The sequence below is a fragment of the Gallus gallus genome, chromosome 1, assembly GCF_016699485.2.
Source record: "Gallus gallus isolate bGalGal1 chromosome 1, bGalGal1.mat.broiler.GRCg7b, whole genome shotgun sequence".
In the NCBI taxonomy this organism is placed as follows: domain Eukaryota; kingdom Metazoa; phylum Chordata; class Aves; order Galliformes; family Phasianidae; genus Gallus; species Gallus gallus.
In genome coordinates, this window is record NC_052532.1 from 30,775,877 (window position 1) to 30,796,189 (window position 20,313).

The 20,313-nt window shown below is 39.9% G+C and overlaps 1 protein-coding gene across 4 annotated transcripts in view; it reads left to right on the plus strand.

Annotated features, from left to right (window-relative positions):
- Positions 1-20,313, plus strand: part of ANO6 (anoctamin 6) — a 70,379-nt gene that overhangs the window by 36,042 nt on the left and 14,024 nt on the right. For all 4 annotated transcript variants that reach the window (XM_416045.7, XM_004937549.5, XM_004937550.5 and 1 more), the window contains 12 exons: positions 4,242-4,307; positions 4,422-4,700; positions 5,084-5,197; positions 6,670-6,785; positions 7,467-7,601; positions 8,769-8,874; positions 10,128-10,188; positions 13,583-13,728; positions 14,843-14,920; positions 16,378-16,603; positions 17,456-17,625; positions 18,743-18,840. In XM_416045.7, the coding sequence (XP_416045.3) occupies positions 4,242-4,307; positions 4,422-4,700; positions 5,084-5,197; positions 6,670-6,785; positions 7,467-7,601; positions 8,769-8,874; positions 10,128-10,188; positions 13,583-13,728; positions 14,843-14,920; positions 16,378-16,603; positions 17,456-17,625; positions 18,743-18,840 (1,595 nt within the window). The remainder of the gene's footprint in view (positions 1-4,241; positions 4,308-4,421; positions 4,701-5,083; positions 5,198-6,669; positions 6,786-7,466; positions 7,602-8,768; positions 8,875-10,127; positions 10,189-13,582; positions 13,729-14,842; positions 14,921-16,377; positions 16,604-17,455; positions 17,626-18,742; positions 18,841-20,313) is intronic.

The following is a 20,313-nucleotide window of genomic DNA, read 5'->3' on the forward strand; positions in this document are numbered from 1 at the left end:
TTAGCCTGTGACAGTTCCAAGAATGCTGTAGAGATGATGTTGCTCAAAGTATATACAGGTTTCATCCATGTAGGCTTAAAAGTTATTTGATAGCTTATGTCTGCTGACAATAGTATTTGCTTGCTTGTTTTTGTCTTTTGGGGTAAATGAGTGGTGTTGTGCTTCCCTCCTGCTCATGTGCTTCTGGAATCTGGCCTAAAGAGGCAAAACTGAACTACTAAAATCACATCCTCATGGAAGCTTCTAACACAATTCACGGATTCAAAGGTTAGCAGATAAGGTTCATATATGCAACTCAGTTTGAACTCCAAATCCTTTTAAATTATTTTACAAGTACTTTTGCGGGCACAACAAAAGCAAACTATCAGGAGCAGATTCCAGAAACTCTGCCTAGCAAGCAACTGAGATTCCAGCCCAAAATATGTTTTTTAAACCTCACAATTCTATGTACTCTATTTGTCAAGATAGGTTGCCATCAGAAGAGAAATTAAATATCAACATCTCTTTCAGAATGCTCCAAAATACCACTTTTATCTGTTGGGATCCTGAAGTAACTCACTGTGAAAGTTAAAAGGTCAATGCCAGACAAACTCAAAATAAATTGGTGTGGAATGTCATTCTAGTCCATCTGCTTTCCCCTAGCAGAAATAAACTGAAAAGCTGTCAGTGACTTAAGTAGGAATGTAGACATTGTGGGCAAGGCTGGATAAATGTGTCTTCTTAAACAAACAATGAGCAGTTCTCACCTCTAGATTTGTTTGGATTAGATAGCCAGAAACAAAAAGCATGAATAACTTTCAGTAAACCAATTGCACTTCCCCCTGTTGTCTGGCATGTGTCACACCCATGGAGAAAGAACAGTGTTTGGGGTTACACAAAGAGCAGTAGCTCAGTGCTGTTTTATGCTGTAATTTGACGCAGTGAAGGATGGCAGGCTGTACGCACCTGTGGTGTGCCCAGCCAGCCTACCCAGGAAGTTTGATAGCAAAGGTGAAAAAGACCTTTGAACACTGATATTGTTATGGGAAACTTTGCTCAAAAGAAATTCAAGAAAAATCTGAGGTGACACTCTTCTATCACTGCAGTCAAAGCAAGTGCTCCCTACAATTCACAAAACAGAGGAAACCCCGTTAGTGGTTTATTACCTATTTCCAGACTCTCAATCTCGTTAGTCTCCTCAGCTTGGCAAGACAATGGTTAGACATTGAAAGCGCCGTGGTGAGAAAGCAGCTCCCAAGAGCTAACCCTTCTACGTGCCTGTAATTGCTGATATGCATTTACACTATGCTTTCCCTTTCTTAAAATTATGTCTGATTATATATCCCATATTGTATCAGTCCGTTGTCTTGCCATTCAGTCATCAAAATCTATGTCTGTTTTATATTGGCAGCACTACCATAGTTATGTTTTTATTACAACTTAATTTTGCAAGTAGCTGAGCAAAATACCAGATACCAAAATGAAGTTGAATAGTCTCCACAATCCAGCCAAATAAGACATTATATCTTTACACTACATTCCCCAGTCAGTGCAAAACCACTGTAGACTCCTTTGGGTAAAAGTCTAGCTTCTCCATAGATAATCACACACATAATTCAATCATTTATATAAAATAGCAAAGCCCCTAATTAGCAGAAGTTCCCAGGGGCTTTATTTCCCGCTGCTTACATTAATACATTATTAGAAATCTTAATATTGTCAACATTCCTTTAAGATTTTGAGGGCAAAATTAATCTGGAGAGCTCCTCACCATAATCAATTATTAAAGCAATCTGAATTTTAAGATTTAAAAAAAAAAAAAAAAACATTAGATTTATACAGATGTAAATCACTCAGCATCTGTCTTTGTTTTGGAAGACATGAAACAGGTATTTGGCCCTATGCCTTCTTCATTAACAAAAATGAAGCAGAACTCGGGTTGAAATGTTTTCATGATTCGGTATTATTCACCTTAACAAGAACAATGTGAATAAGGAGGATACAAAGAGGTAGAATTAAATGAATAATTTTCAGCATGGTGGAAAAGTTAATAATAGAATGACAAATAACTCCTGTGTGGTACATATTTCAGTGATCAGGCAAAAGGACTGAGAGGAAATCATTATGTAGTTTGCTCAGAAGCCAAGATGACATGAACCTTTGGCTCTGAGGAAGAATGGAGAACACTATTACCCGTGAAATGTTGACAAATGTAAAGAAGGATTGCTGTGAGGAAAAGCCTCATTCACATTTAATTGAGCACTCTTAATAGAAGTAAAAAGATTTCATGAGAAGCATATATGTTAAGGTACAGTTACATTGACACTGTCTTATATATTTACATATGTATAATAAACTATAAATATGCATTGTATATACACAATATTACATAGGAAAAAAGCATAAAGGTCATTATAATGTCATTAATAAAGAAGTGAATTAACAGGACATGGAGAAATACTTCTGTGGAAAGCGTGGATTGAAGGATTTGGATCTCACTGTTCCTAATCGATGAAGAAATTAATAAAAATGCAGAAAAATCTAAAACATGGAAGAAATACCTTTTTATAATATGTACTATTAGTAGTATTAGTCTATTATGACCATTGCTACAGGTAGATATTGCAGTTGAGAACTGAGAAGATATAAATCATTAATTTCAAGAATTGCTAGTTTGGGAAAAATGTTTTTTCTCCTTCTAAGATTTTCAACAGTCTTTAAGCATTAAACAATAGGAAAATTATGTGGAGATAAAACTGACCCATTCCTGTGGAACTCCTGAAGACTTTCGCCCTTTTGCTGAAGTGTCTCAGTTTTGTCCCCTGGGTTAGATGGGTCTTCATCCTGATCGCGAAGACCAGTTTCCACATGCCTATCAAAGTTTCAAAGACTGTCTAATGGATTATTTATTGACTGTGGTCCTTTGCAACAAGACTGAATTTAAGCACAGATCTTAAGGCCACTATTGTGGTTGTAGAGAACCAGGCTATAGAAGCCGTTGGACCATTCCATTTTAAAGAAAATCAAAGTTGCTGTACCAGGAGCATAGAACCCCTTAAGCACAGAGCATAGAAGCAACCAAAAAAAATTGTCCAGTGGCATGAAGACATCTATGGAGCAAAAGAGTAGAACATAGAAGTTAATTTGAGGAGTGCACTGCATACCTGGTGTTGCCTGATTCAGCAATAAAGCAGTAAGTCCCAATTTGTAAATGCTATCACCTTCTGCTGAAGTGCTCACAGAGGCCTCCCACCTCTCAGAGCTGTCTACAGCTTACCCACCCTCTTATCCACACTGATACTTTGATACGCAGTGTGTAGGCCAAGGAGAGCTGGCTGCCCTTGGCTTTGTAGACAAGTAGCTCACTAGGGAACTATCTGGTTGATGTAGTCTTCAATGTGGAATGCTATACATGAATTTTCATTTTTTTCTCTAAATCACTTATGGAGTTCTATATTTTTTATTCTGGGGAGAGATGCCGTTTTGGGTTTTTTGAGGGAGGGGAGTTGTGTTTGTGACTAGTCAAATTCATTTCAGATTTGAAGTATCAACCATTTCAGATTGTTTGTAACTGCCAGCCAAGTGCTGGTTCTGTGAGCTGAAATTAAATGGATCTACTTATTTCAACTTTACTGAGGGAAACTTGACATATCCTTCTGGGGACGTCAGATGCTCATAAGAAAGCACCACTGATTCCACAAGTGCTACAGCTATCAGTTTCTTCCTTTAGGGCTGCTTATCTGTGGACTACAATGTAGAGGGATCCTACAGTTTGAACCACTCTGTGAGCACATATGATTACTGTGAAAGAAGAATAGGAAGAGATATAATGAGAAGGAAAGTGGTTATTGATTTTCATGGAACCTCCTTGAGAGGAAAAAAAATGGTTTAAAAGGCAGATTAATGGGGGAAGGGAGGCTGCCCTCAGTAGTTCACTTCGTGCATAAAGGTAGCAGAGGTCACAAGTTGCAGTGGTAATTGTTGTTAACTGTCAAAATTTGGGGCAAGTTTTTACTTCTATAATGTACTATAGACTAGAGAGTGAATTCTCCACAATTGCACTGGAGTGCAGTATTGCTCATCAGACAAAAAAAAAAACCCTGATCTAGATTAGTAGGGAAAGCTGCACCTACCACCACAGTAGCTGCCAAGTGGGTAATGGAGATAATAACCCAACAAGTCTTCATCTGGGGAGGAAATTCTGTTATTTTATGCATACACTTTTGGAACAGATGCTTTACAATTTCACTGCCTTTTAACAGAGGAAGAGACAAGTGTATGAATCGAACCTGATAAACAATGGCCTGCAACTTGAAGCAACACGATCGGTGAGTGCTCTTTCCTTTGTGTGCTGTGCCTAAGAACAGAAGCTGCCCCTACGTGGATAAGGAACTGGATATATGAACTGACTGTTACATTTTTCTCCTCTTCTTGGATTCTAGGTTTTGGATGAAAAAACTGTTTTTGTGAAAGTGCATGCACCTTGGGAAGTGCTGTGCACCTATGCTGAGGTCATGCACATCAAATTGCCTCTGCAGCCCAATGATCTGAAAACTCGGGAGTCAGCTTTCAACTGGTTTACTAGACTCTTCAGGGTGGATGAAAATATCATCAAACCCGAGCAAGAGTTTTTCACTGCTCCTTTTAAAAGGGAACATTTATCCAACTTTTATATTCAAGACAAAGACACATTTTTCAATCCAGCAACAAGAAGCCGAATTGTAAGTCCATGGAGTATTTCTAGCCTTTTGTCTTAAAAGGCAAAAAACATTTTAATCAAATCAGTGCAATTGCCCTAATGAAAGCATCTTGAAAAACTGTAAATATTTGGGATGCAACAGTTCTATGTTTCATACCCCAGTATGAAAGAAACTGTGGAATCTCAAAGGACAACAGTGCATACATCTGTCCCATTTCTGTTTCACCAGAATTTAAAGGGAGGGGGGGGGGGGGGGGGGGGGGAATGAGTGGTTCCTATGGCCTGTACAATTAAATTTGTCTGCACTGCTTACCTTTTCGTAAGTCACCTGTATGTTGAAACAGGTACAGCCACTTATGATTACTTTCAGGTTGCAAGAAACACAAAATATTTTGTAAATTTTAGGTTCATTTTATCCTGTCCCGTGTGAAATACGCGACCAAACAGAATGTAAAGAAGTTTGGCATTAACAAGTTGCTGGACACTGGAATCTACAAAGCAGCATTTCCCCTTCATGATGTAAGTCCAGAACTTGCAGTAACCGTGTATTTAGAAGTCTGCAGATCAAGAGAGTGTTTTTGATAGCAAAAGATACCAGCCTTACTCACTGGTGTTTTTATCCACATGGTAGAATATGACATAGTCCAGCTTAAGAGCATTATCTCCAAAACGCTGTTCATTAAAAATGTAGCTCCATGACTGAAACATGATATATTTTATTTAGGATATGTTAACCTTGTATTCTCTGGGAGATGTAGGTCAGTAAAGTGCCTGGCTAACAGAGGAACCTGGGAGCACAAGAGTGATGATTCCCATGATGCACTCTATCATCATTCCTAAATAAGTTTTCACGTTTTTGTAATACTTCATTTTTCACTATAAAAATCCATACCAAATGTCAACATTTTAATCGAGATGTAGAACACAAGTCTCATCTTGTGAACAAAGACAAAGAAATGATTGTATCTACACCCACACACCTCCTCCCCCATCAGAACCACTCTTCTGTGTCTGAGGTGTGTTCTGACAAGAAGAAATTGAGAAAATGGGAGGTCAGGAATGGTAACTACGTGAGATGTTTGGACTCTGCTGAAAATATTCAGGAGGTCCCCAAGGATTTAAAGAAAAATTTTAAGTCAGAATCAAGACAAATCACGTTTCTTGGAAGTAACTCAAAGCTCTGCAGGATAGAGTTAATATCATTCGTGAATATCTATTTTTAAGGTTGTCTTTTAAAGATTTAAAATCTGCCTTGCAGACTATTTCTGTCATGGCGTGGGGAATTTGGGCTCAGCATGCCTAATAATTAATGACAGTCTTTTTATACAATCAAAATTACATATCAGAGCTACTCTGAAAATCAAAAGTAGCCTATTGATTTCTACAAAAGTGATTTTTCTTGTCGTATTACAGATACAGAATGAAAAATTCCATCAAATAAAACAGGCTTTACTGAAATAGGTTTTCAAATAACTTGGTAAAAAATGTAAGGATTACCTCCAAGTCAACTGTCTTTTAAATATAAATACAAAACAGAGACTAGACTCCCTGGATTCATCCCTTGAACTTTACAATCTTCATTCCAGGACAATATTGCTTTAGAACAAAGTATGTTACCGCGTGAAAGCTACTTAAAATCCACGTTAGAACAGTCCTGTTCTCAAATTAGAATGGATCCTTTTCTGTTTTGTTTTACTAAGTGCCATGACACTGACATGGGCTGAGAATATAAATTCATGGGGAGGGTCTGTTTCTTTCAGCTCACATGTGTAAAGTGCTTTCTTTAGTATTCAGAGTCTTTCTGACAACCTTCCAGCATGAATCCTGATGCAATCTCAATGTTACTTCCCAGGTGTTTTCCTGGACTGCAGTGGCAAAAAGGCTTTTCCAGTGTCTGGGTTCATGCTCGAAGATCTGTGGAGATGAGAGTTGACCCATGCTGGTTACATTAATGGTTACATTATCTCCTTCCCACACTTTCTGTTTTGCAGTCTAGTTTTGGGCACCTGTCAACTGATCCTGACTGCCCAAGTGAACGTTATCTTCTCTACAGAGAATGGGCTCACCCTAAAAACATTTTGAAACTGCAACCCCTGGATTTCATCAGGTTGGTGGATGTGAATGAGCAGCGTGGAGCTGTGTCAGGGCAGGGTCAGGCTAGGTATAGGAGAAGATTCTTCCTCAGAAGGGTGATCAGGCACTGGAACAGACTCCCTGGCACAGTGGTCATGGCCCTAAGCTGCCAGAGTTCAAGAAGCACTTGGACAACACTCTCAGACACGGGGTTTTGGGTCCTGTCAGGAGCTGGGAGTTGAACTCAAGGATCCTTATGGGTCCTTTCCAACTCAGGACATTTATTCAGTGATTCCGTAGCGTGACTATGGCTGGACTAATGCTGAGGTAACTAGGAATTTATGTAACTAGGAATTTATTTAACGTGTCTGGGTTTTGAGATGTCAAGACACAGACAGTTACATATACCTCTATCAGCTCATGCATGGGGGCACACTCTGGGCTTGCTTTCACGATGAATCAATTCATGAAAAACATCCACTTAACATTTTTCTTTGCTAGGTATAATCTGTATTTTTTCATTTTCTTTCCCTTCCAGTCCTTATATGCGAGCATAAAAGTGGTGACAGAAATACATAGAAGTACCTAATCATAGTACTTCTGCAATCCCAGTGTTCAAACTAGAGGAATCTGACAATGAAAGCTGTCATATTTGAAACAGAACTTTGAATTTACTTGCATTTCATTAAATAAAAAAATACATTCCTCTCCACAGGAAATATTATGGAGAGAAAATTGGAATCTATTTTGCGTGGCTGGGCTTTTATACTAATATGCTGATCGTGGCTGCAGTTGTAGGAGTTGGCTGCTTTCTGTATGGATTCTTCATGAAGGATAACTGCACGTGGAGGTACCTGATCGGGTCTATTTTAATATTACATGCATTTTTTATCAATCCTCTACTGAACATGGTTTGCAAGACACAGCATTGTAGGAGGCGAAATGAAAGAGCACGAGTTATGGATTTGAAAGAAACAGTATAAAATATGAGATAGATAAGTAATAGATGTCCGTGTGCCATTAGAGCACTAGACATGTGAGTCTGTTACCACAGCATTTTCTTCATACATTGCACTAAGTCACCACTCGTAGTGTAGAAATAAAAAGAACAATAATCAGAAGACACTATAAATTTCTGTAACATAATCTTCAGAGTGGTAATCTTTAAAGGACGTATCCAAAGGCCCTGATAAAACCCCTGAACTTGCTTTCTTCTGTTTTGAGAGAAGAAAGCAGGAAGAGCAAGAGCACATGGGGCTTCAGCTGCCCAGGATACATTGGGAAGAGAAGCATAGTGATGACACATATTGTCTCATCAGAACATGGTGAGATTGGACCATGACACAAGGACCAAGGAAAGAACACCTAGGTGCCAAATCACCTACAAGACATCACACTGTACAGCCCCAGTCAAGGAGGGAGTTTATCCTTATAAATCATGCTGAAAGGCTCTTCTAAAGCTCCACTCCAGTGGCCACTTTATACTCATTTAGCCACATTATCATTCAGTTAAATTATAATAAGACTCCGCCATGTCAGACTAAAGAAGCCAGACTCTTGCCACCCATCAGAAGACCAATGTCCAATACGAGCCTCTTTAGAAGAACACGGGGACGAGTTAGCCCTTTTGGTTCTGCAGCTGTTCCTTGTTCTGGCAGGCAGCATTTCTACTCCTTTTCCCCTTGGCCTTGCCATGATATCCCTCCTGAGTGTGCAAGTGTGTATTTTCTACTGAAGGACATGAGCTCTTCAAAGAAATTTTATTTTTACTGTGACTAGTTTTGAGAAATGCTGCTACACGTAAGGGATGGGAAAAGTATTTTCTCTCCAGGTCATCCAATTTAGAGATGAGGGCTAAAAAATGGCAATGGGGATGTTTTGAGGGAGGGGGGAAGATTCTCAATAGCAGGCCACTGGTGAATTATTTTTTATATCCCTGACATGATTGCACTATCTTTGTGCACAGAAGGACTAAAGAATTTAGTGTTGGTGAGTGACTGACTAGTTTTGTTTTTAGCCAAGAAGTATGTGACCCCAACATAGGAGGTAATATCATAATGTGCCCTCAGTGTGATAAAGTATGTACCTACTGGAACCTCACCATCACTTGTGAATCGTCCAAGGTAACTATATTTACAGCTTACAGACGTGCTATTAACCTTTAGTTGCACTTTCCCTAGTATTGCATATAAAACAATGTTGTTCTCCACTAATGCCCTGCATAATTACTAGAGCTGTGCAAATAGTTGTGCCTTTTGATACAGCAACTGAACTATGAAAAGTTAACAATTAAAAAATGTTCAATTTTGATCTAAAATGAAAAAAAATAAGACTTTTTAATTTTACATAGTCCCCAGTGACTAAAAGATTTTTTGATTGAAAATGGAACATTGTGGTTTCATGTTGGGGTATTCCTTTCCTTTTTGGTAAACAAAGCAAAATAAAACAAACATTCAATTGCTGAAGATTCGATTGAGTAACTCTGAGTCAATTTTGCTTAGGAAAAGTGTAGAGCATGTTTTGACGTTTCTGAATACTCTCCCCTGTCTCCCCAAAGAAATTAGCTGAACCTGTGCCTTGAATTTGACATGAGCTGTCAAGAAGTGATGGGTACATGGGGAGGCCAATATTAGCCACAGGTGCTGTGACTTGTTTGTGTCCTGTTAACCATGGCATGGCATGGCCACACCCTTGCACTCAATCTGTATCCAGAAGAATCTATATTTCTTTCTCCGTTAACTTTTGCCTCTAGGCTAGTGTTAGCCTTTTGACATTCCTTTCCATAGATTCAGTCAGTCCAAAGTTACAGTTTTTTAGCTATTCATTAAAAGTGTTTTGCCCTGCTTTAATGAATATTCTTGCTTGAGTGCACTTCACATATAAAGCAAAAGAAAGAAGACAGGGAAAAGGATATTATGGAAAGAAAAGGCAAATACCACAGAGGTATCTCATCAGAATGCATGTTACTAACTACCTTGATTTGTTGTCATCTCACTTATGAGAAGCAGAGATGTTCATTGCCTTTTTGTGACTGTATTAAAAATACATAGCTTTATACCCAGTTCCCAGGCCAGAAGCACTGCTTTTCCTCTTCCTGTGCAACAGATGGAAGGAAGTTTAACAGCACACCTCTCTATTATCCTCTTGCTGCATATTTCATTTATACTTTTAATGCCAAGCTTTGCAATTAATTTCCTTAGTTTACTGGAGGGTGTTGTACATTGACAGAAGTTGAGAAAACTCTAACAATAAAGATTGTTTATTAAACTACACAAAAGCTAAAAATCAACCTATCCAGTGAGCAGCTTCAGTTCTGTGTAGAAGAAAGTACTGTTTGATTGTGTTTTAAGGCCTTTTTTCTGTTCATTTTTTCCAGAAACTCTGTATATTTGATAGCTTTGGAACACTGGTGTTTGCAGTGTTTATGGGAATATGGGGTAAGTCAATTTCGATGGCTGTGGCTTGTCGTGTAATTTTGGCCTAGCATACAGCATCAGCCAAAAAAAGTGGATAAATTTACAACTGCTTCATTTTCTAGCACTCAGCAGTTCACCAGTAGGTAGTTCAGTAAAAGATACATACATTCACGATAGATCGTTTTAGCAGCATAGAATCATAGAGTAGTTTTGATTGGAAAGGACCTTAAAGATCATCTAGTTCCAGTCCTCTTGCCATGGGCAAGGACATCTTCCACTAGATCAAGCTGTCCAAACCCAACCAACCTGGCAGATACCATGGTTGACAGATGTCTGTTCATCCTTTTTTCCCCTTGCCGCCCTGCTAAGGATAGAATGGCAGGTAGGTAAAAAGAGCTTATTGTGTACGAGAATGAAAAGTTGTAGAACTTAAACGGTGGTCTTCTGTACCTGCGTTTGTTTTAACTTGGAGAAAAGTCTGAGAGAAGTGATTAGAGCTGCCTCGTGTTCATCCAGCAGGAGCCACGTGCTTAATTACATCCAGCAGAGGAGCTGCTCTTTCCCAAAAATCCTTGCAGCTGCCCGTGCCTATTAACAACCATGTGACTGTGCAAAGCAATTGAAAAAATAGCCATTTATTGTATTTCCCAGTCATTTTTTCCTCCTGTCTTTGCTTATGAAAGAGTTTTTTGTAAAAATGTAGTAGTTACAAGCAGCAGAGAAAAATCAGAGAAAATACATCCGAAACCAGGATATTTCCTGTGGGTGAAACCGCTTAGCTTCACTGGAGTAGGCAAGGTTTATTTTCACAGAAACAGTTTCATTTGTTCATATTAGCAGCTTTCTGAACTGCCTTTTACTGCACTGCCTTATCCAGAAATTGTCAAAATAATTTACACGTGAGGTATAAAGGGCACTGCAGAGAAAATAACTCATTTGACGCTTACTGCTCAGATGTAGGCTGACAAGAATGCATAAATTGTTTTCTTTGTAAAACACGTTGTATTCTTATTTTCCTAATGAGACCTAAAGTGCTTTAGAGTAACTACTTCTTTAAAGAATTTTAAAATGAACGGTCATTTCAAAAAGGATATTTCTCTCAAAACGTTTGCTGAATTCAAAATGCCAGTGGGAAATTCAAAATAAAAATAAAAATAAAAGAATTAGAAGTTCGGTACTAACATAATCTTCCACCATTTAAATAGCTTATTTACTTGTAATTTGCTTTTTAATTAAAAATTCTGCTTCCTGTTTTGAAGAAGGTTCCAAGAGTAATAATTACAAACTTAAGCTGCATGCTTGTAATGATGGCTGCAAGGTCTATTAGTCTTCTCATTGTGAGTCCACTGCAGAAAGAGGTGAGCTGTATTACAGAAATGTAAACAAAATTGTACTGAATCCAAATGACCCAGGGTCCTGCTACAATTCCAGCTGTAACTTCTATCTTGCTCTGTTACTTTGGTAGACCTCCTGGTCCAAAATAATTAAAAGACTATTTGATTTTTACATACTTTATCATATCGTTATCATCAATATACTTTTTAATAGATTTTTTTTTAAAACTATTCCATTCAAGGATCTCCAAACACCATAAAACATTAGGGAAGTTAGCCTCAGGAATTAACCCCCTGTACATTAGTGCTCTGGATGAGGGCTTTTACCAGTTCTCCCCTGATGGCACGAGCAGGTTGGCGAAGCGCCCGAACAAGGAGCAGCTTCCACTTCTCTTGCTGCCATCACTGGAGATCTCTGAGCAAGATCAGTTCAGCAAACATGTTCTCCAAAATGCTGGTACAAAATAAAGTGGAAAAAAAAAAAAAAAAAAAGGTAAAATATTGCAGCAGCTCCTTCCCAGATCAGAAAGAGCAACTTGGCTGCTGGATTACTTCCTAGAAGTTTTCTTTGCCCTGGGGCTGTGAAAGCTGCCCTGTACTTTAAGCCTTTGCTGTTCACATAGAGGGCAGCACGTGCACTCCTGGCCTCCCTGCCAGCAGCTGGATTTGCAGCTGAAGCTAATTAGGATTGCCTGCAGTTTCTCTCATTTGGGCTGGGGCTGCAGCAAGCAGTTAGAGGCTCGTGGAAGGCTGATCTCCTTGCTCTGCAGGCAGAGGCAGATGTGATTCCCTGGCCCACTGCTTGGAGTGGCCTTAGTGCTTGTGAGCATGAGGTAGCGGAGAAATCCCTCTGAAAGAGGCCCTTAAGCAATCAGGAGGATTACCAGGGGTTCTGCCTGCATGCAGAGGCCAAGGTCATCTCGCAGCCCAGCCCACGGGCTTTATTCATTTATAAATGCTTCAGTATGAGGTTTATTGACCACACCTGAACTTGGAAATAACCTTTAATATTTGGACCTATAACTGCATGCCGTCAGTGCTTCATCATTCGGGATGAGGTGCCAAAATAATAATAAATAAATAAATAAATAAACTTTGGGGGGTTAATCACTCCCAGACAATGGGAGCTATGAGAAGTACAGAGAAGGCACACACTCTCTCCTCCTAGTGGCAGTGCTGCAGAGCCACACTGCTCACTGAATGTGAGGACATGCAGCCACCATCAGTACAGCATCCCCTGCACTGACGCCCATGTCCTGAGCTACTCCAGCCTTCCCAGCTGAGTCTCTCACTGTCTGTGCTGTCAGACTTAACCTGCATCACACCTCAGGTCACGATCATGAGCTTGGTGAGACCGGTGTCTTTCAAACACCACATAGGCATCTGTGTGCCTGCTTCCCTTAGTATTAACAGCCCCAGGAGCACAGTCGGGGAAACTGCTCACTCAGCCCAGAGGGTCTCAAAGCTCCTTACCATGCAAAAAGAACTGCAGCCACTTCAGATTTGTGCCAGCAGAGGAGGAAGGGCAGCTGTGGTTAAGCAGCTTTGCCTGAGCTAGCATCATCAGCTCACGTAGTCTGCAAACTGATCGTTTGTCCACACAGAAACTGCAGGCTGAATGAACACAAGCTTTTCCCTGTGACAATTTCTTGCTTACTGAGATTTTCTTTGTGAGAAATCCCATACTCTCCAACATTTTGTCTTCATCTATCCAGACAACTTGCTGTCTTATGTATCCCATGGTAAACTTTTTCAAAAGCAGTCCATAGTATGAAATCCAAAGTGATTATATTCCAGCCTTGGGCAGAAAACAGATAAATGTATGTATATTCTTTAAGATGTGCTTACAACACCACTTAGCCCAGGTTTCTCTTATTAAAGTACCTAAATGTCCAGAGAAATAATTCCATAAAGAAGTAGATCGGTTAATTTTTTCCTCATGGGCAGTTGACACCATCATACTAGCTAGTAAGGGTTTTGTTCCATGCCTGTGGAAGGTTGTATGGAAATATGAGCCATGTGGTATATAGCCCAGCAGTTCAATGTCCAACTGTTGCTCCTTCTATTTGTCTTCTGGACAGTTACATTGTTTTTGGAGTTTTGGAAGAGAAGGCAGGCTGAGCTGGAGTATGAATGGGACACAGTGGAGTACTTAGAGCAAGAGGAACAAATTCGCCCAGAATATGAAGCTCAGTGCACTCACGTAGTAGTGAATGAAATCACACAGGTAAGGACTATTTTGGTAACTGGTCAGAGGCTATTGCAATAGATGTTATGGGAGCACTGTGAAAATGATGAATCTGGAGTGGAGCAGAATAAATTGGCAGTGCTTCAAGGAGAGCTGATAAGCTGGCCTGAGGATAGTGAGCTTATAAATTCCAGATGTGTAGAAGGGAAACTGTACTAACCATAGGCATCTCTTAGTTGCCTGTTGGAGGAGCTACTGAAGCTCCCGTGTCATTAAGGAACAGAAATAGACATTGTACCTAGCTTAGGAGAGAGACTAAGTCTGCCTTATTAAATCCCCCAATGAGCGATCCTGTGCTGCTGCCAGAGGCCAAGATCACAGAGCATTTGCTATCTTTCTCTAAAAAAAAGTCAGAAAATAAATAAATAAATAAAAAATAACAGGTGAAACAGAGGGAGGGATGTTGCATTATGTACAATGGCAAGACTTTTTTTCTAACCTGTTTGAAATGTATAAATCGGTATTGTTGCCAAGTGAATGTAGATGCAATTACGATTAATAACAGCGAACTCACAGGGACGAGGATAATCTTCATTTTAATGAAATAGGATTCATATTTATGAGGATCTTAGTTTAGATTTCTACTCATTATATATTTTGAGTAGCTTCAGCTTCTGTAGCTCACTCCAGCCCGTCTTCAGTTTTTATTATTCTCTGTCTGTATAATACTCCAGCATTTATCAGATTATTTGCACTGCTTTCACATCGAATCCACATTATACTAGTGCTTATTAGAGGACACTTGAAATGATTCCAAATTAACTGGTTTGAAAGGCATACTATACTTGGATACTATGATCAGCCAAGAACGATGGGTCCATTCAAAAAGACTATGCACCCTACTGTAGCTGAAGTTGATAAGAACTGAGGACATGCAGCCTCTGTGGAAGTCATTTTTGTCTTAGAATAGGCAGTAAAAAGATGCAGCTGTAATCAGGTGAGTCTTCTGAAATCATGAATAAATGTGAGTTTCCAGGATAAAAAAGCAAGACATTCAGTGTCCTGTCATGTCACAAAGGGCTAACTGGTGCGCACAAAAATGTATGAAGAAAAGACTGGGTGCATCTTTGATCTGTTTCTAAATCTTTTACAGCAAGAGGAACACGTGCCATACACTGCCTGTGGGAAGTGCGTGCGTATAACATTATGTACAAGTGCAGTCTTCTTCTGGGTAAAGTTCTCCTTCTATTCTTTCACCTCATCAATGTACTTCTTCACTAAATGTCTAAAGAAAGATTCTCCTAACCTAATCAAAAGATACCAGAAGATTAAGTTCAGTTAGATTTCCATCCAGTGCACAAACCAAGCCCATGAAGTATGGATCCACATAGACAAGGTCACTTGTTATCAACAGATAACTCGTTAGCATGCAGTCAGGAGAAAATATGCATTGAAATATCCCACAGCTGTAGCTTTGTGAATGTCATCCACTGTTTTTTCCCTCATTATTTAAAGATACATGTCTTTGCTTTTGTGAAGAGAGCAGGGAAGGGGGTTGTGAGGTTTTTTATGTTTTGTCCTCCCTGCTAGTGTCTGCCCTACTCATTCCAGCTGTTTGGTTCAATATCATGTCTCACAGCTCTGGACTTCTATCAGGTTTTTTGTTTCACTTAGAAGAGCAAAGCCAAGCGCTCTTTAGTCTTCCAGAGCTGCTGCTTTAACTAAAACTTAAACTTGAAAGAAATCCAGCCACCCATGAAACTCTATCACATGGTAAGCATGCCCAGAGAGGTTGCCTTGAAAAGCTCTGTTTCAGTATGCTGTATGTTCTCCTCACATGTAGCATGAGCAGCAGCTGGGAAAGAACTCAAGAACTCATCCTAGATAATAGGAGACAGGACAACACTGAGACAAGAACGGTGGCTGGCAGTCCAGAAGCACCTCCTCATAGCTGGAACACAAGGAAAAGAAGTCTGTTTTGCTGCTGGATTTAAATAGGCAGACCTCAGGTTGAAGGAAAGAGATTTGATCTAGTTTTGTCATTGTGTTACTATGCTCTCAAATTCTGTGCTGGGAGTGTGGAGGGAGGTGAATTTATGGCATTTTGCAGAGATAGTAAATAAAAAATGCACAGCTCTACGGATCTAAGTCTGAATAATAGCTAGAGAACTAGCAAGAAAGCAGAAAGAGAAGAGATGGAAGGTAATGTGAGGTGCCTGGAGCGTGAGTACAGCTCCCGCAGATCACATGACATGGCTTAAAATGTGTCTGTAATACCATCATGCGAAAGAGAAACGACAGCCCCCTCCAGGGTCAGCATGGACCTGCTAGCACATTTGCCACCCCGCTAGTTGCCCAGCATCCTCCTGGAACCATCACATGCCTTCAGGCGTGAGATTTGATTACGCATCTCGTTATCTTAGCTCACATGGCAACAAGGCTTGTTATTAGTCATAAAACAGACCATCTCTTTTTGTTCCTGCAGATTCACTATGCTACATGAAAAATGCTTCTTTAATGGATTCTAGATTTATTGCCTTCTATCCCATTCGCGCATCCTCTTGTACTCATGGGATGGAATAAAAGGCACACAACCAGTTTCCCTTTGCCTATTGTAAAATGAATTTCAGGCTTTCTTCCCAAACGCAGTAGTTCAACATTAATATATTTCCTACATTCTCCTGGCAGATTTTTTTGATTATTGCTTCAGTCATTGGAATCATTGTCTACAGACTCTCCGTTTTCCTGGTGTTTTCTGCCACATTGCCGCGGCACATTAATGGCACGCAAGCAATCCGCAAGTACCTGACTCCACAGACAGCCACCTCAGTAACTGCTTCAATCATCAGCTTCATAGTCATTATGGTTCTGAATATCGTTTATGAAAAAGTAGCGATCCTCATTACTGACTTCGGTATGTCTTCGCTGTGCCTCGGACTGAAACTCTGGCTAAAACAACAAGCAAAAATAGCATTTGTATTTATAATCAGAACTCCAGAAAATGAATATCTGTGCCATGCTTTTCAGAATTTTCCCACAGAATCATACGATACCATCTAGAATTTTTCAAATACAGATTTTCTGAGTATCAGAGGAATGTGATATTCAGCTCTTTGCCTGGAAACTCCTTGTACAGCCAGCATCAAAGATGAATTGTTTACAATTTTGTGCTTGTAAAACAGGCAAAGCAAAGAAAATTACTATAATAACCAAGCTTTATGAAAACAGATCAGTAATGCATAACGCATTCAATTACATTAGCTTTTGTTTATGGGGAGAATAGCTATTTTCTTGTAAATAAATGAAATAGGGTCACTGTTCCAAAGCTAGACGCCATTCCCTTGTTATTAAATAGATAAACAGTCACAAATATTATTATTCTTTATATCCAGGCCATCAGCTCTAAAGTAGCTATTTACTTTAGATGTGTGAAGTAGTGTTGTGTTTTAATATAGTTTCATTTAATACCATTTCATCAGTTCAAAGCATTACATTTGCATCTTTCCTGAGTGTGCTAGATTTGGGAGGTTTTTTTTCCCCGAGTTATTAGATTTTTTGCTTGCTCTTTTCTGTATTGTCAGAAAACAAATTCTTTCCTTTTTACTACCCATACAGACTTAGAATTAGCATAGTGGCTACAGCATACATCACAATAAGGAATACAAGTCATATGTATACTTTTCCAGCTGAGGCTCCAAAGCAGCTTTTAGGTACTTGCTGGTTGGCCTTTTCCTTACTTTTTTTTTTTTTTTTCCTATAATTGCAGAGCTTCCAAGGACACAAACCGAATACGAAAACAGTTTGACCACAAAGATGTTCTTGTTCCAGTTTGTCAACTACTATTCTTCATGCTTCTACATAGCTTTCTTTAAGGGTAAATTTGTAGGTTACCCTGGAAATCCAGTTTATTGGCTAGGAAAGTATCGCAATGAAGAGGTAAGAATATATCATAGTGCTTTCTTTTAAAATGCAAGAGCCATTAGTCCAGGTATTCTGGTGCATTTAGGATTGTACAACATGGTGGTATGTATTTGGAGTTCGGAAAGTGACTGCCTCCCAGGCTATGTGCCTGCTTGTTAATCCATTGAACAAATGAATATGACACCAGACTAGCTGAGCTTAGAAATGCTTTTTATGTACCCAGAGAAGCTCATTTTCCCGTGGTCCAACACACAGGAAGGGGAGTAGATGCAGGAACATTCCACTCTGCTCTGCACTGGTGCATCCTCTGGTCTAGTCCTCAACTCAAGCACTGTATTCAGTTTGCCTTACCACTGTATAAGGACAAAACTGTTACAGAGAGTCCAAAGGAGGACTACAAAGATGGTGAAGGTTCTAGGAGGAAAGGGATATGAGGAGCAGCTGAGGTCCCTGGGTTTGCTCAGCCCAGAGCAGAGGAGCTGAGGAGAGGCCTCATGGCAGCTACAGCTCCTCACAGGGAGCGGAGGGGCAGCGCTGAGCTCTGCTCTCGGTGGCAGTGACAGGGCCCGAGGGAACGGCATGGAGCTGTGTCAGGGGAAGGGCAGCTGGGGGTTGGGGAAAGGGTCTGCACCAGAGGGTGGTGGGCATGGAACAGTCTGCCTAGGGCTGTGAGAATGACACTGAGCTGCTGGAGTTCAAGGAGTGTTTGCACACTGCTCTCACAGGTAGGGTTTGAATTTGGGGTGTTGCTGTGTGGAGCCAGGATTTGGACTCAAGGATCCTTCTGGGTCCCTTCCAACTCGGGATATTCAGTGATTCTATGAACATGAGATGCCTTCCTGTTCTGCTGGGTGATCCTCACGTGATGACAGTACAGTACAAAGCTGCAAGACTTCACCTGTTTTGTGTTCTGTGCTTTCAGTAGTGTCCTGTAAACCTATCATATGTGACCATATTTGGCCTGGAGTTGACTTTTGCATAAATTAGTGTAAAGGTTTGCCTAAATAGTCTTCTTCTGTTGCTTAAAGAAGTGTCGTTACAGTAAATCAGGAATTCATTATTTTAAATGCTTCATTCATGCTTGAAAGGTTTCTCAGCTTCAGAAACTTTTCATGTCTCTCCCAACCTGTAGTGTGATCCAGGTGGATGTCTCCTTGAACTCACAACTCAGCTTGCCATCATAGTAGGAGGTAAAGCAATATGGAATAACATTCAAGAAGTGCTTCTTCCGTAAGTACAAACTATTGAGTAACTTTCTCTTTTGTATTTGAAAGATGCTATTTTTGCTTGATTCATTCAGGCATTTGGTCACTAAATTTGATTGGAGCAAATTGCATTCTAAAAGAACATGACTAATCTTTTGGGGCCTTTTTAGATATTTTGGTTATTTTTGCTTTGGTAGTTCTGAGCTCCTGTCTCTGCCATTTTGACCAATATTAGTTCTAATCAGAAGTGCTTTCCTCCTCTGCAGATTAGACTTAATGTGCATCGAGTTGGATACTTAAAATCAAGGCAGCAGAAGCTCTGAAGATACTGAACTAAATACTGTTGCTTAATGTTAAATTCAGTGATTTGTTGCTATACATGTAAAAATTATGCATAATTTACTAATTTAACTCATTTCATTTTACAGTTATATGTGACCTTCATAGCCCCTAAAAATGCTAAAAAGCATGGCAGATCTCTGGAAGGTCATGTTTTAATGTAAACAGTAAACAAAGTGCTAACAGTGAATACTCTCCATGTAATTTAGATGAAGTTACTGTCCAGGACTCTGTTCCAGCTCTCAGAACTTGTCCTTTATTTTAAACTGGTCGATAACTGCTTACACTACTGGAGTAGGAAACTCCCAGTTTGCTCATGCCCTCCTGAATGCCATAAGCACCAGTCCACAGCATCATATTCCGTTTGGTTGTGATTCTTCCAAGCCCACAAATTGTGCAGCAAAGCGATTTCAAAGCATGTCACAAATACTGTGTAGCTAACATGCTCTGCTGAGTTATGATTTCTCCAGACCCAAATGCTGCCAGTTGCAGGATGGAACTGTAGACCCATCCCTCTTTTCAGCATCTTTTAGCTGGTTAAAGTGTCCCTAGAGTGAGCATGCCTGCAGATGCCAGTTACATCCATAAACAACTGATTCCTACCATCTGTATATAGGTAACATATTCACCTAACCAGAATTTTGAATTCACTTTCATAGGTGACAAGTAACTTTTAGGTCCTGAAATGCTGAGAATCATTTCTAGATGTGGTTCTTAATTGACCTCTCCTTCTTCGTTTCTACAAGTAAAAGAGAAGTGTTTTCTTTTCTTTCGCTGTTGACAGACATTCCTCCACCTTCCTTTTTTGAATGTAGCCCTTTGACCACTGAAAATGGCTACAACTGATTCATCAGTTTTCTTAAATTTGTGTGCAACTCTTTTAGACACAAATTACAGCTGCACCTCAATCCTTGTAGCAGCTAATCCAGGCACAAGAAAGACTGCTCATCAGGAGCAGTCAGCATGGATTCACTCAGGGGGAGGACATGCTTGACCAACTATTCTATGATGGAATGACTGGCTTGATAGAGGAGGGGAGAGCTATACTGTCTGCCTTGGCTTCAATAAGGTCTTTGACACTGTTCCCCATAAGAACCCCACAGACAAACTGTTGATGGTCTGGATGAGTAGACAGTAAGGTGGATCAGCTATGTTCAGA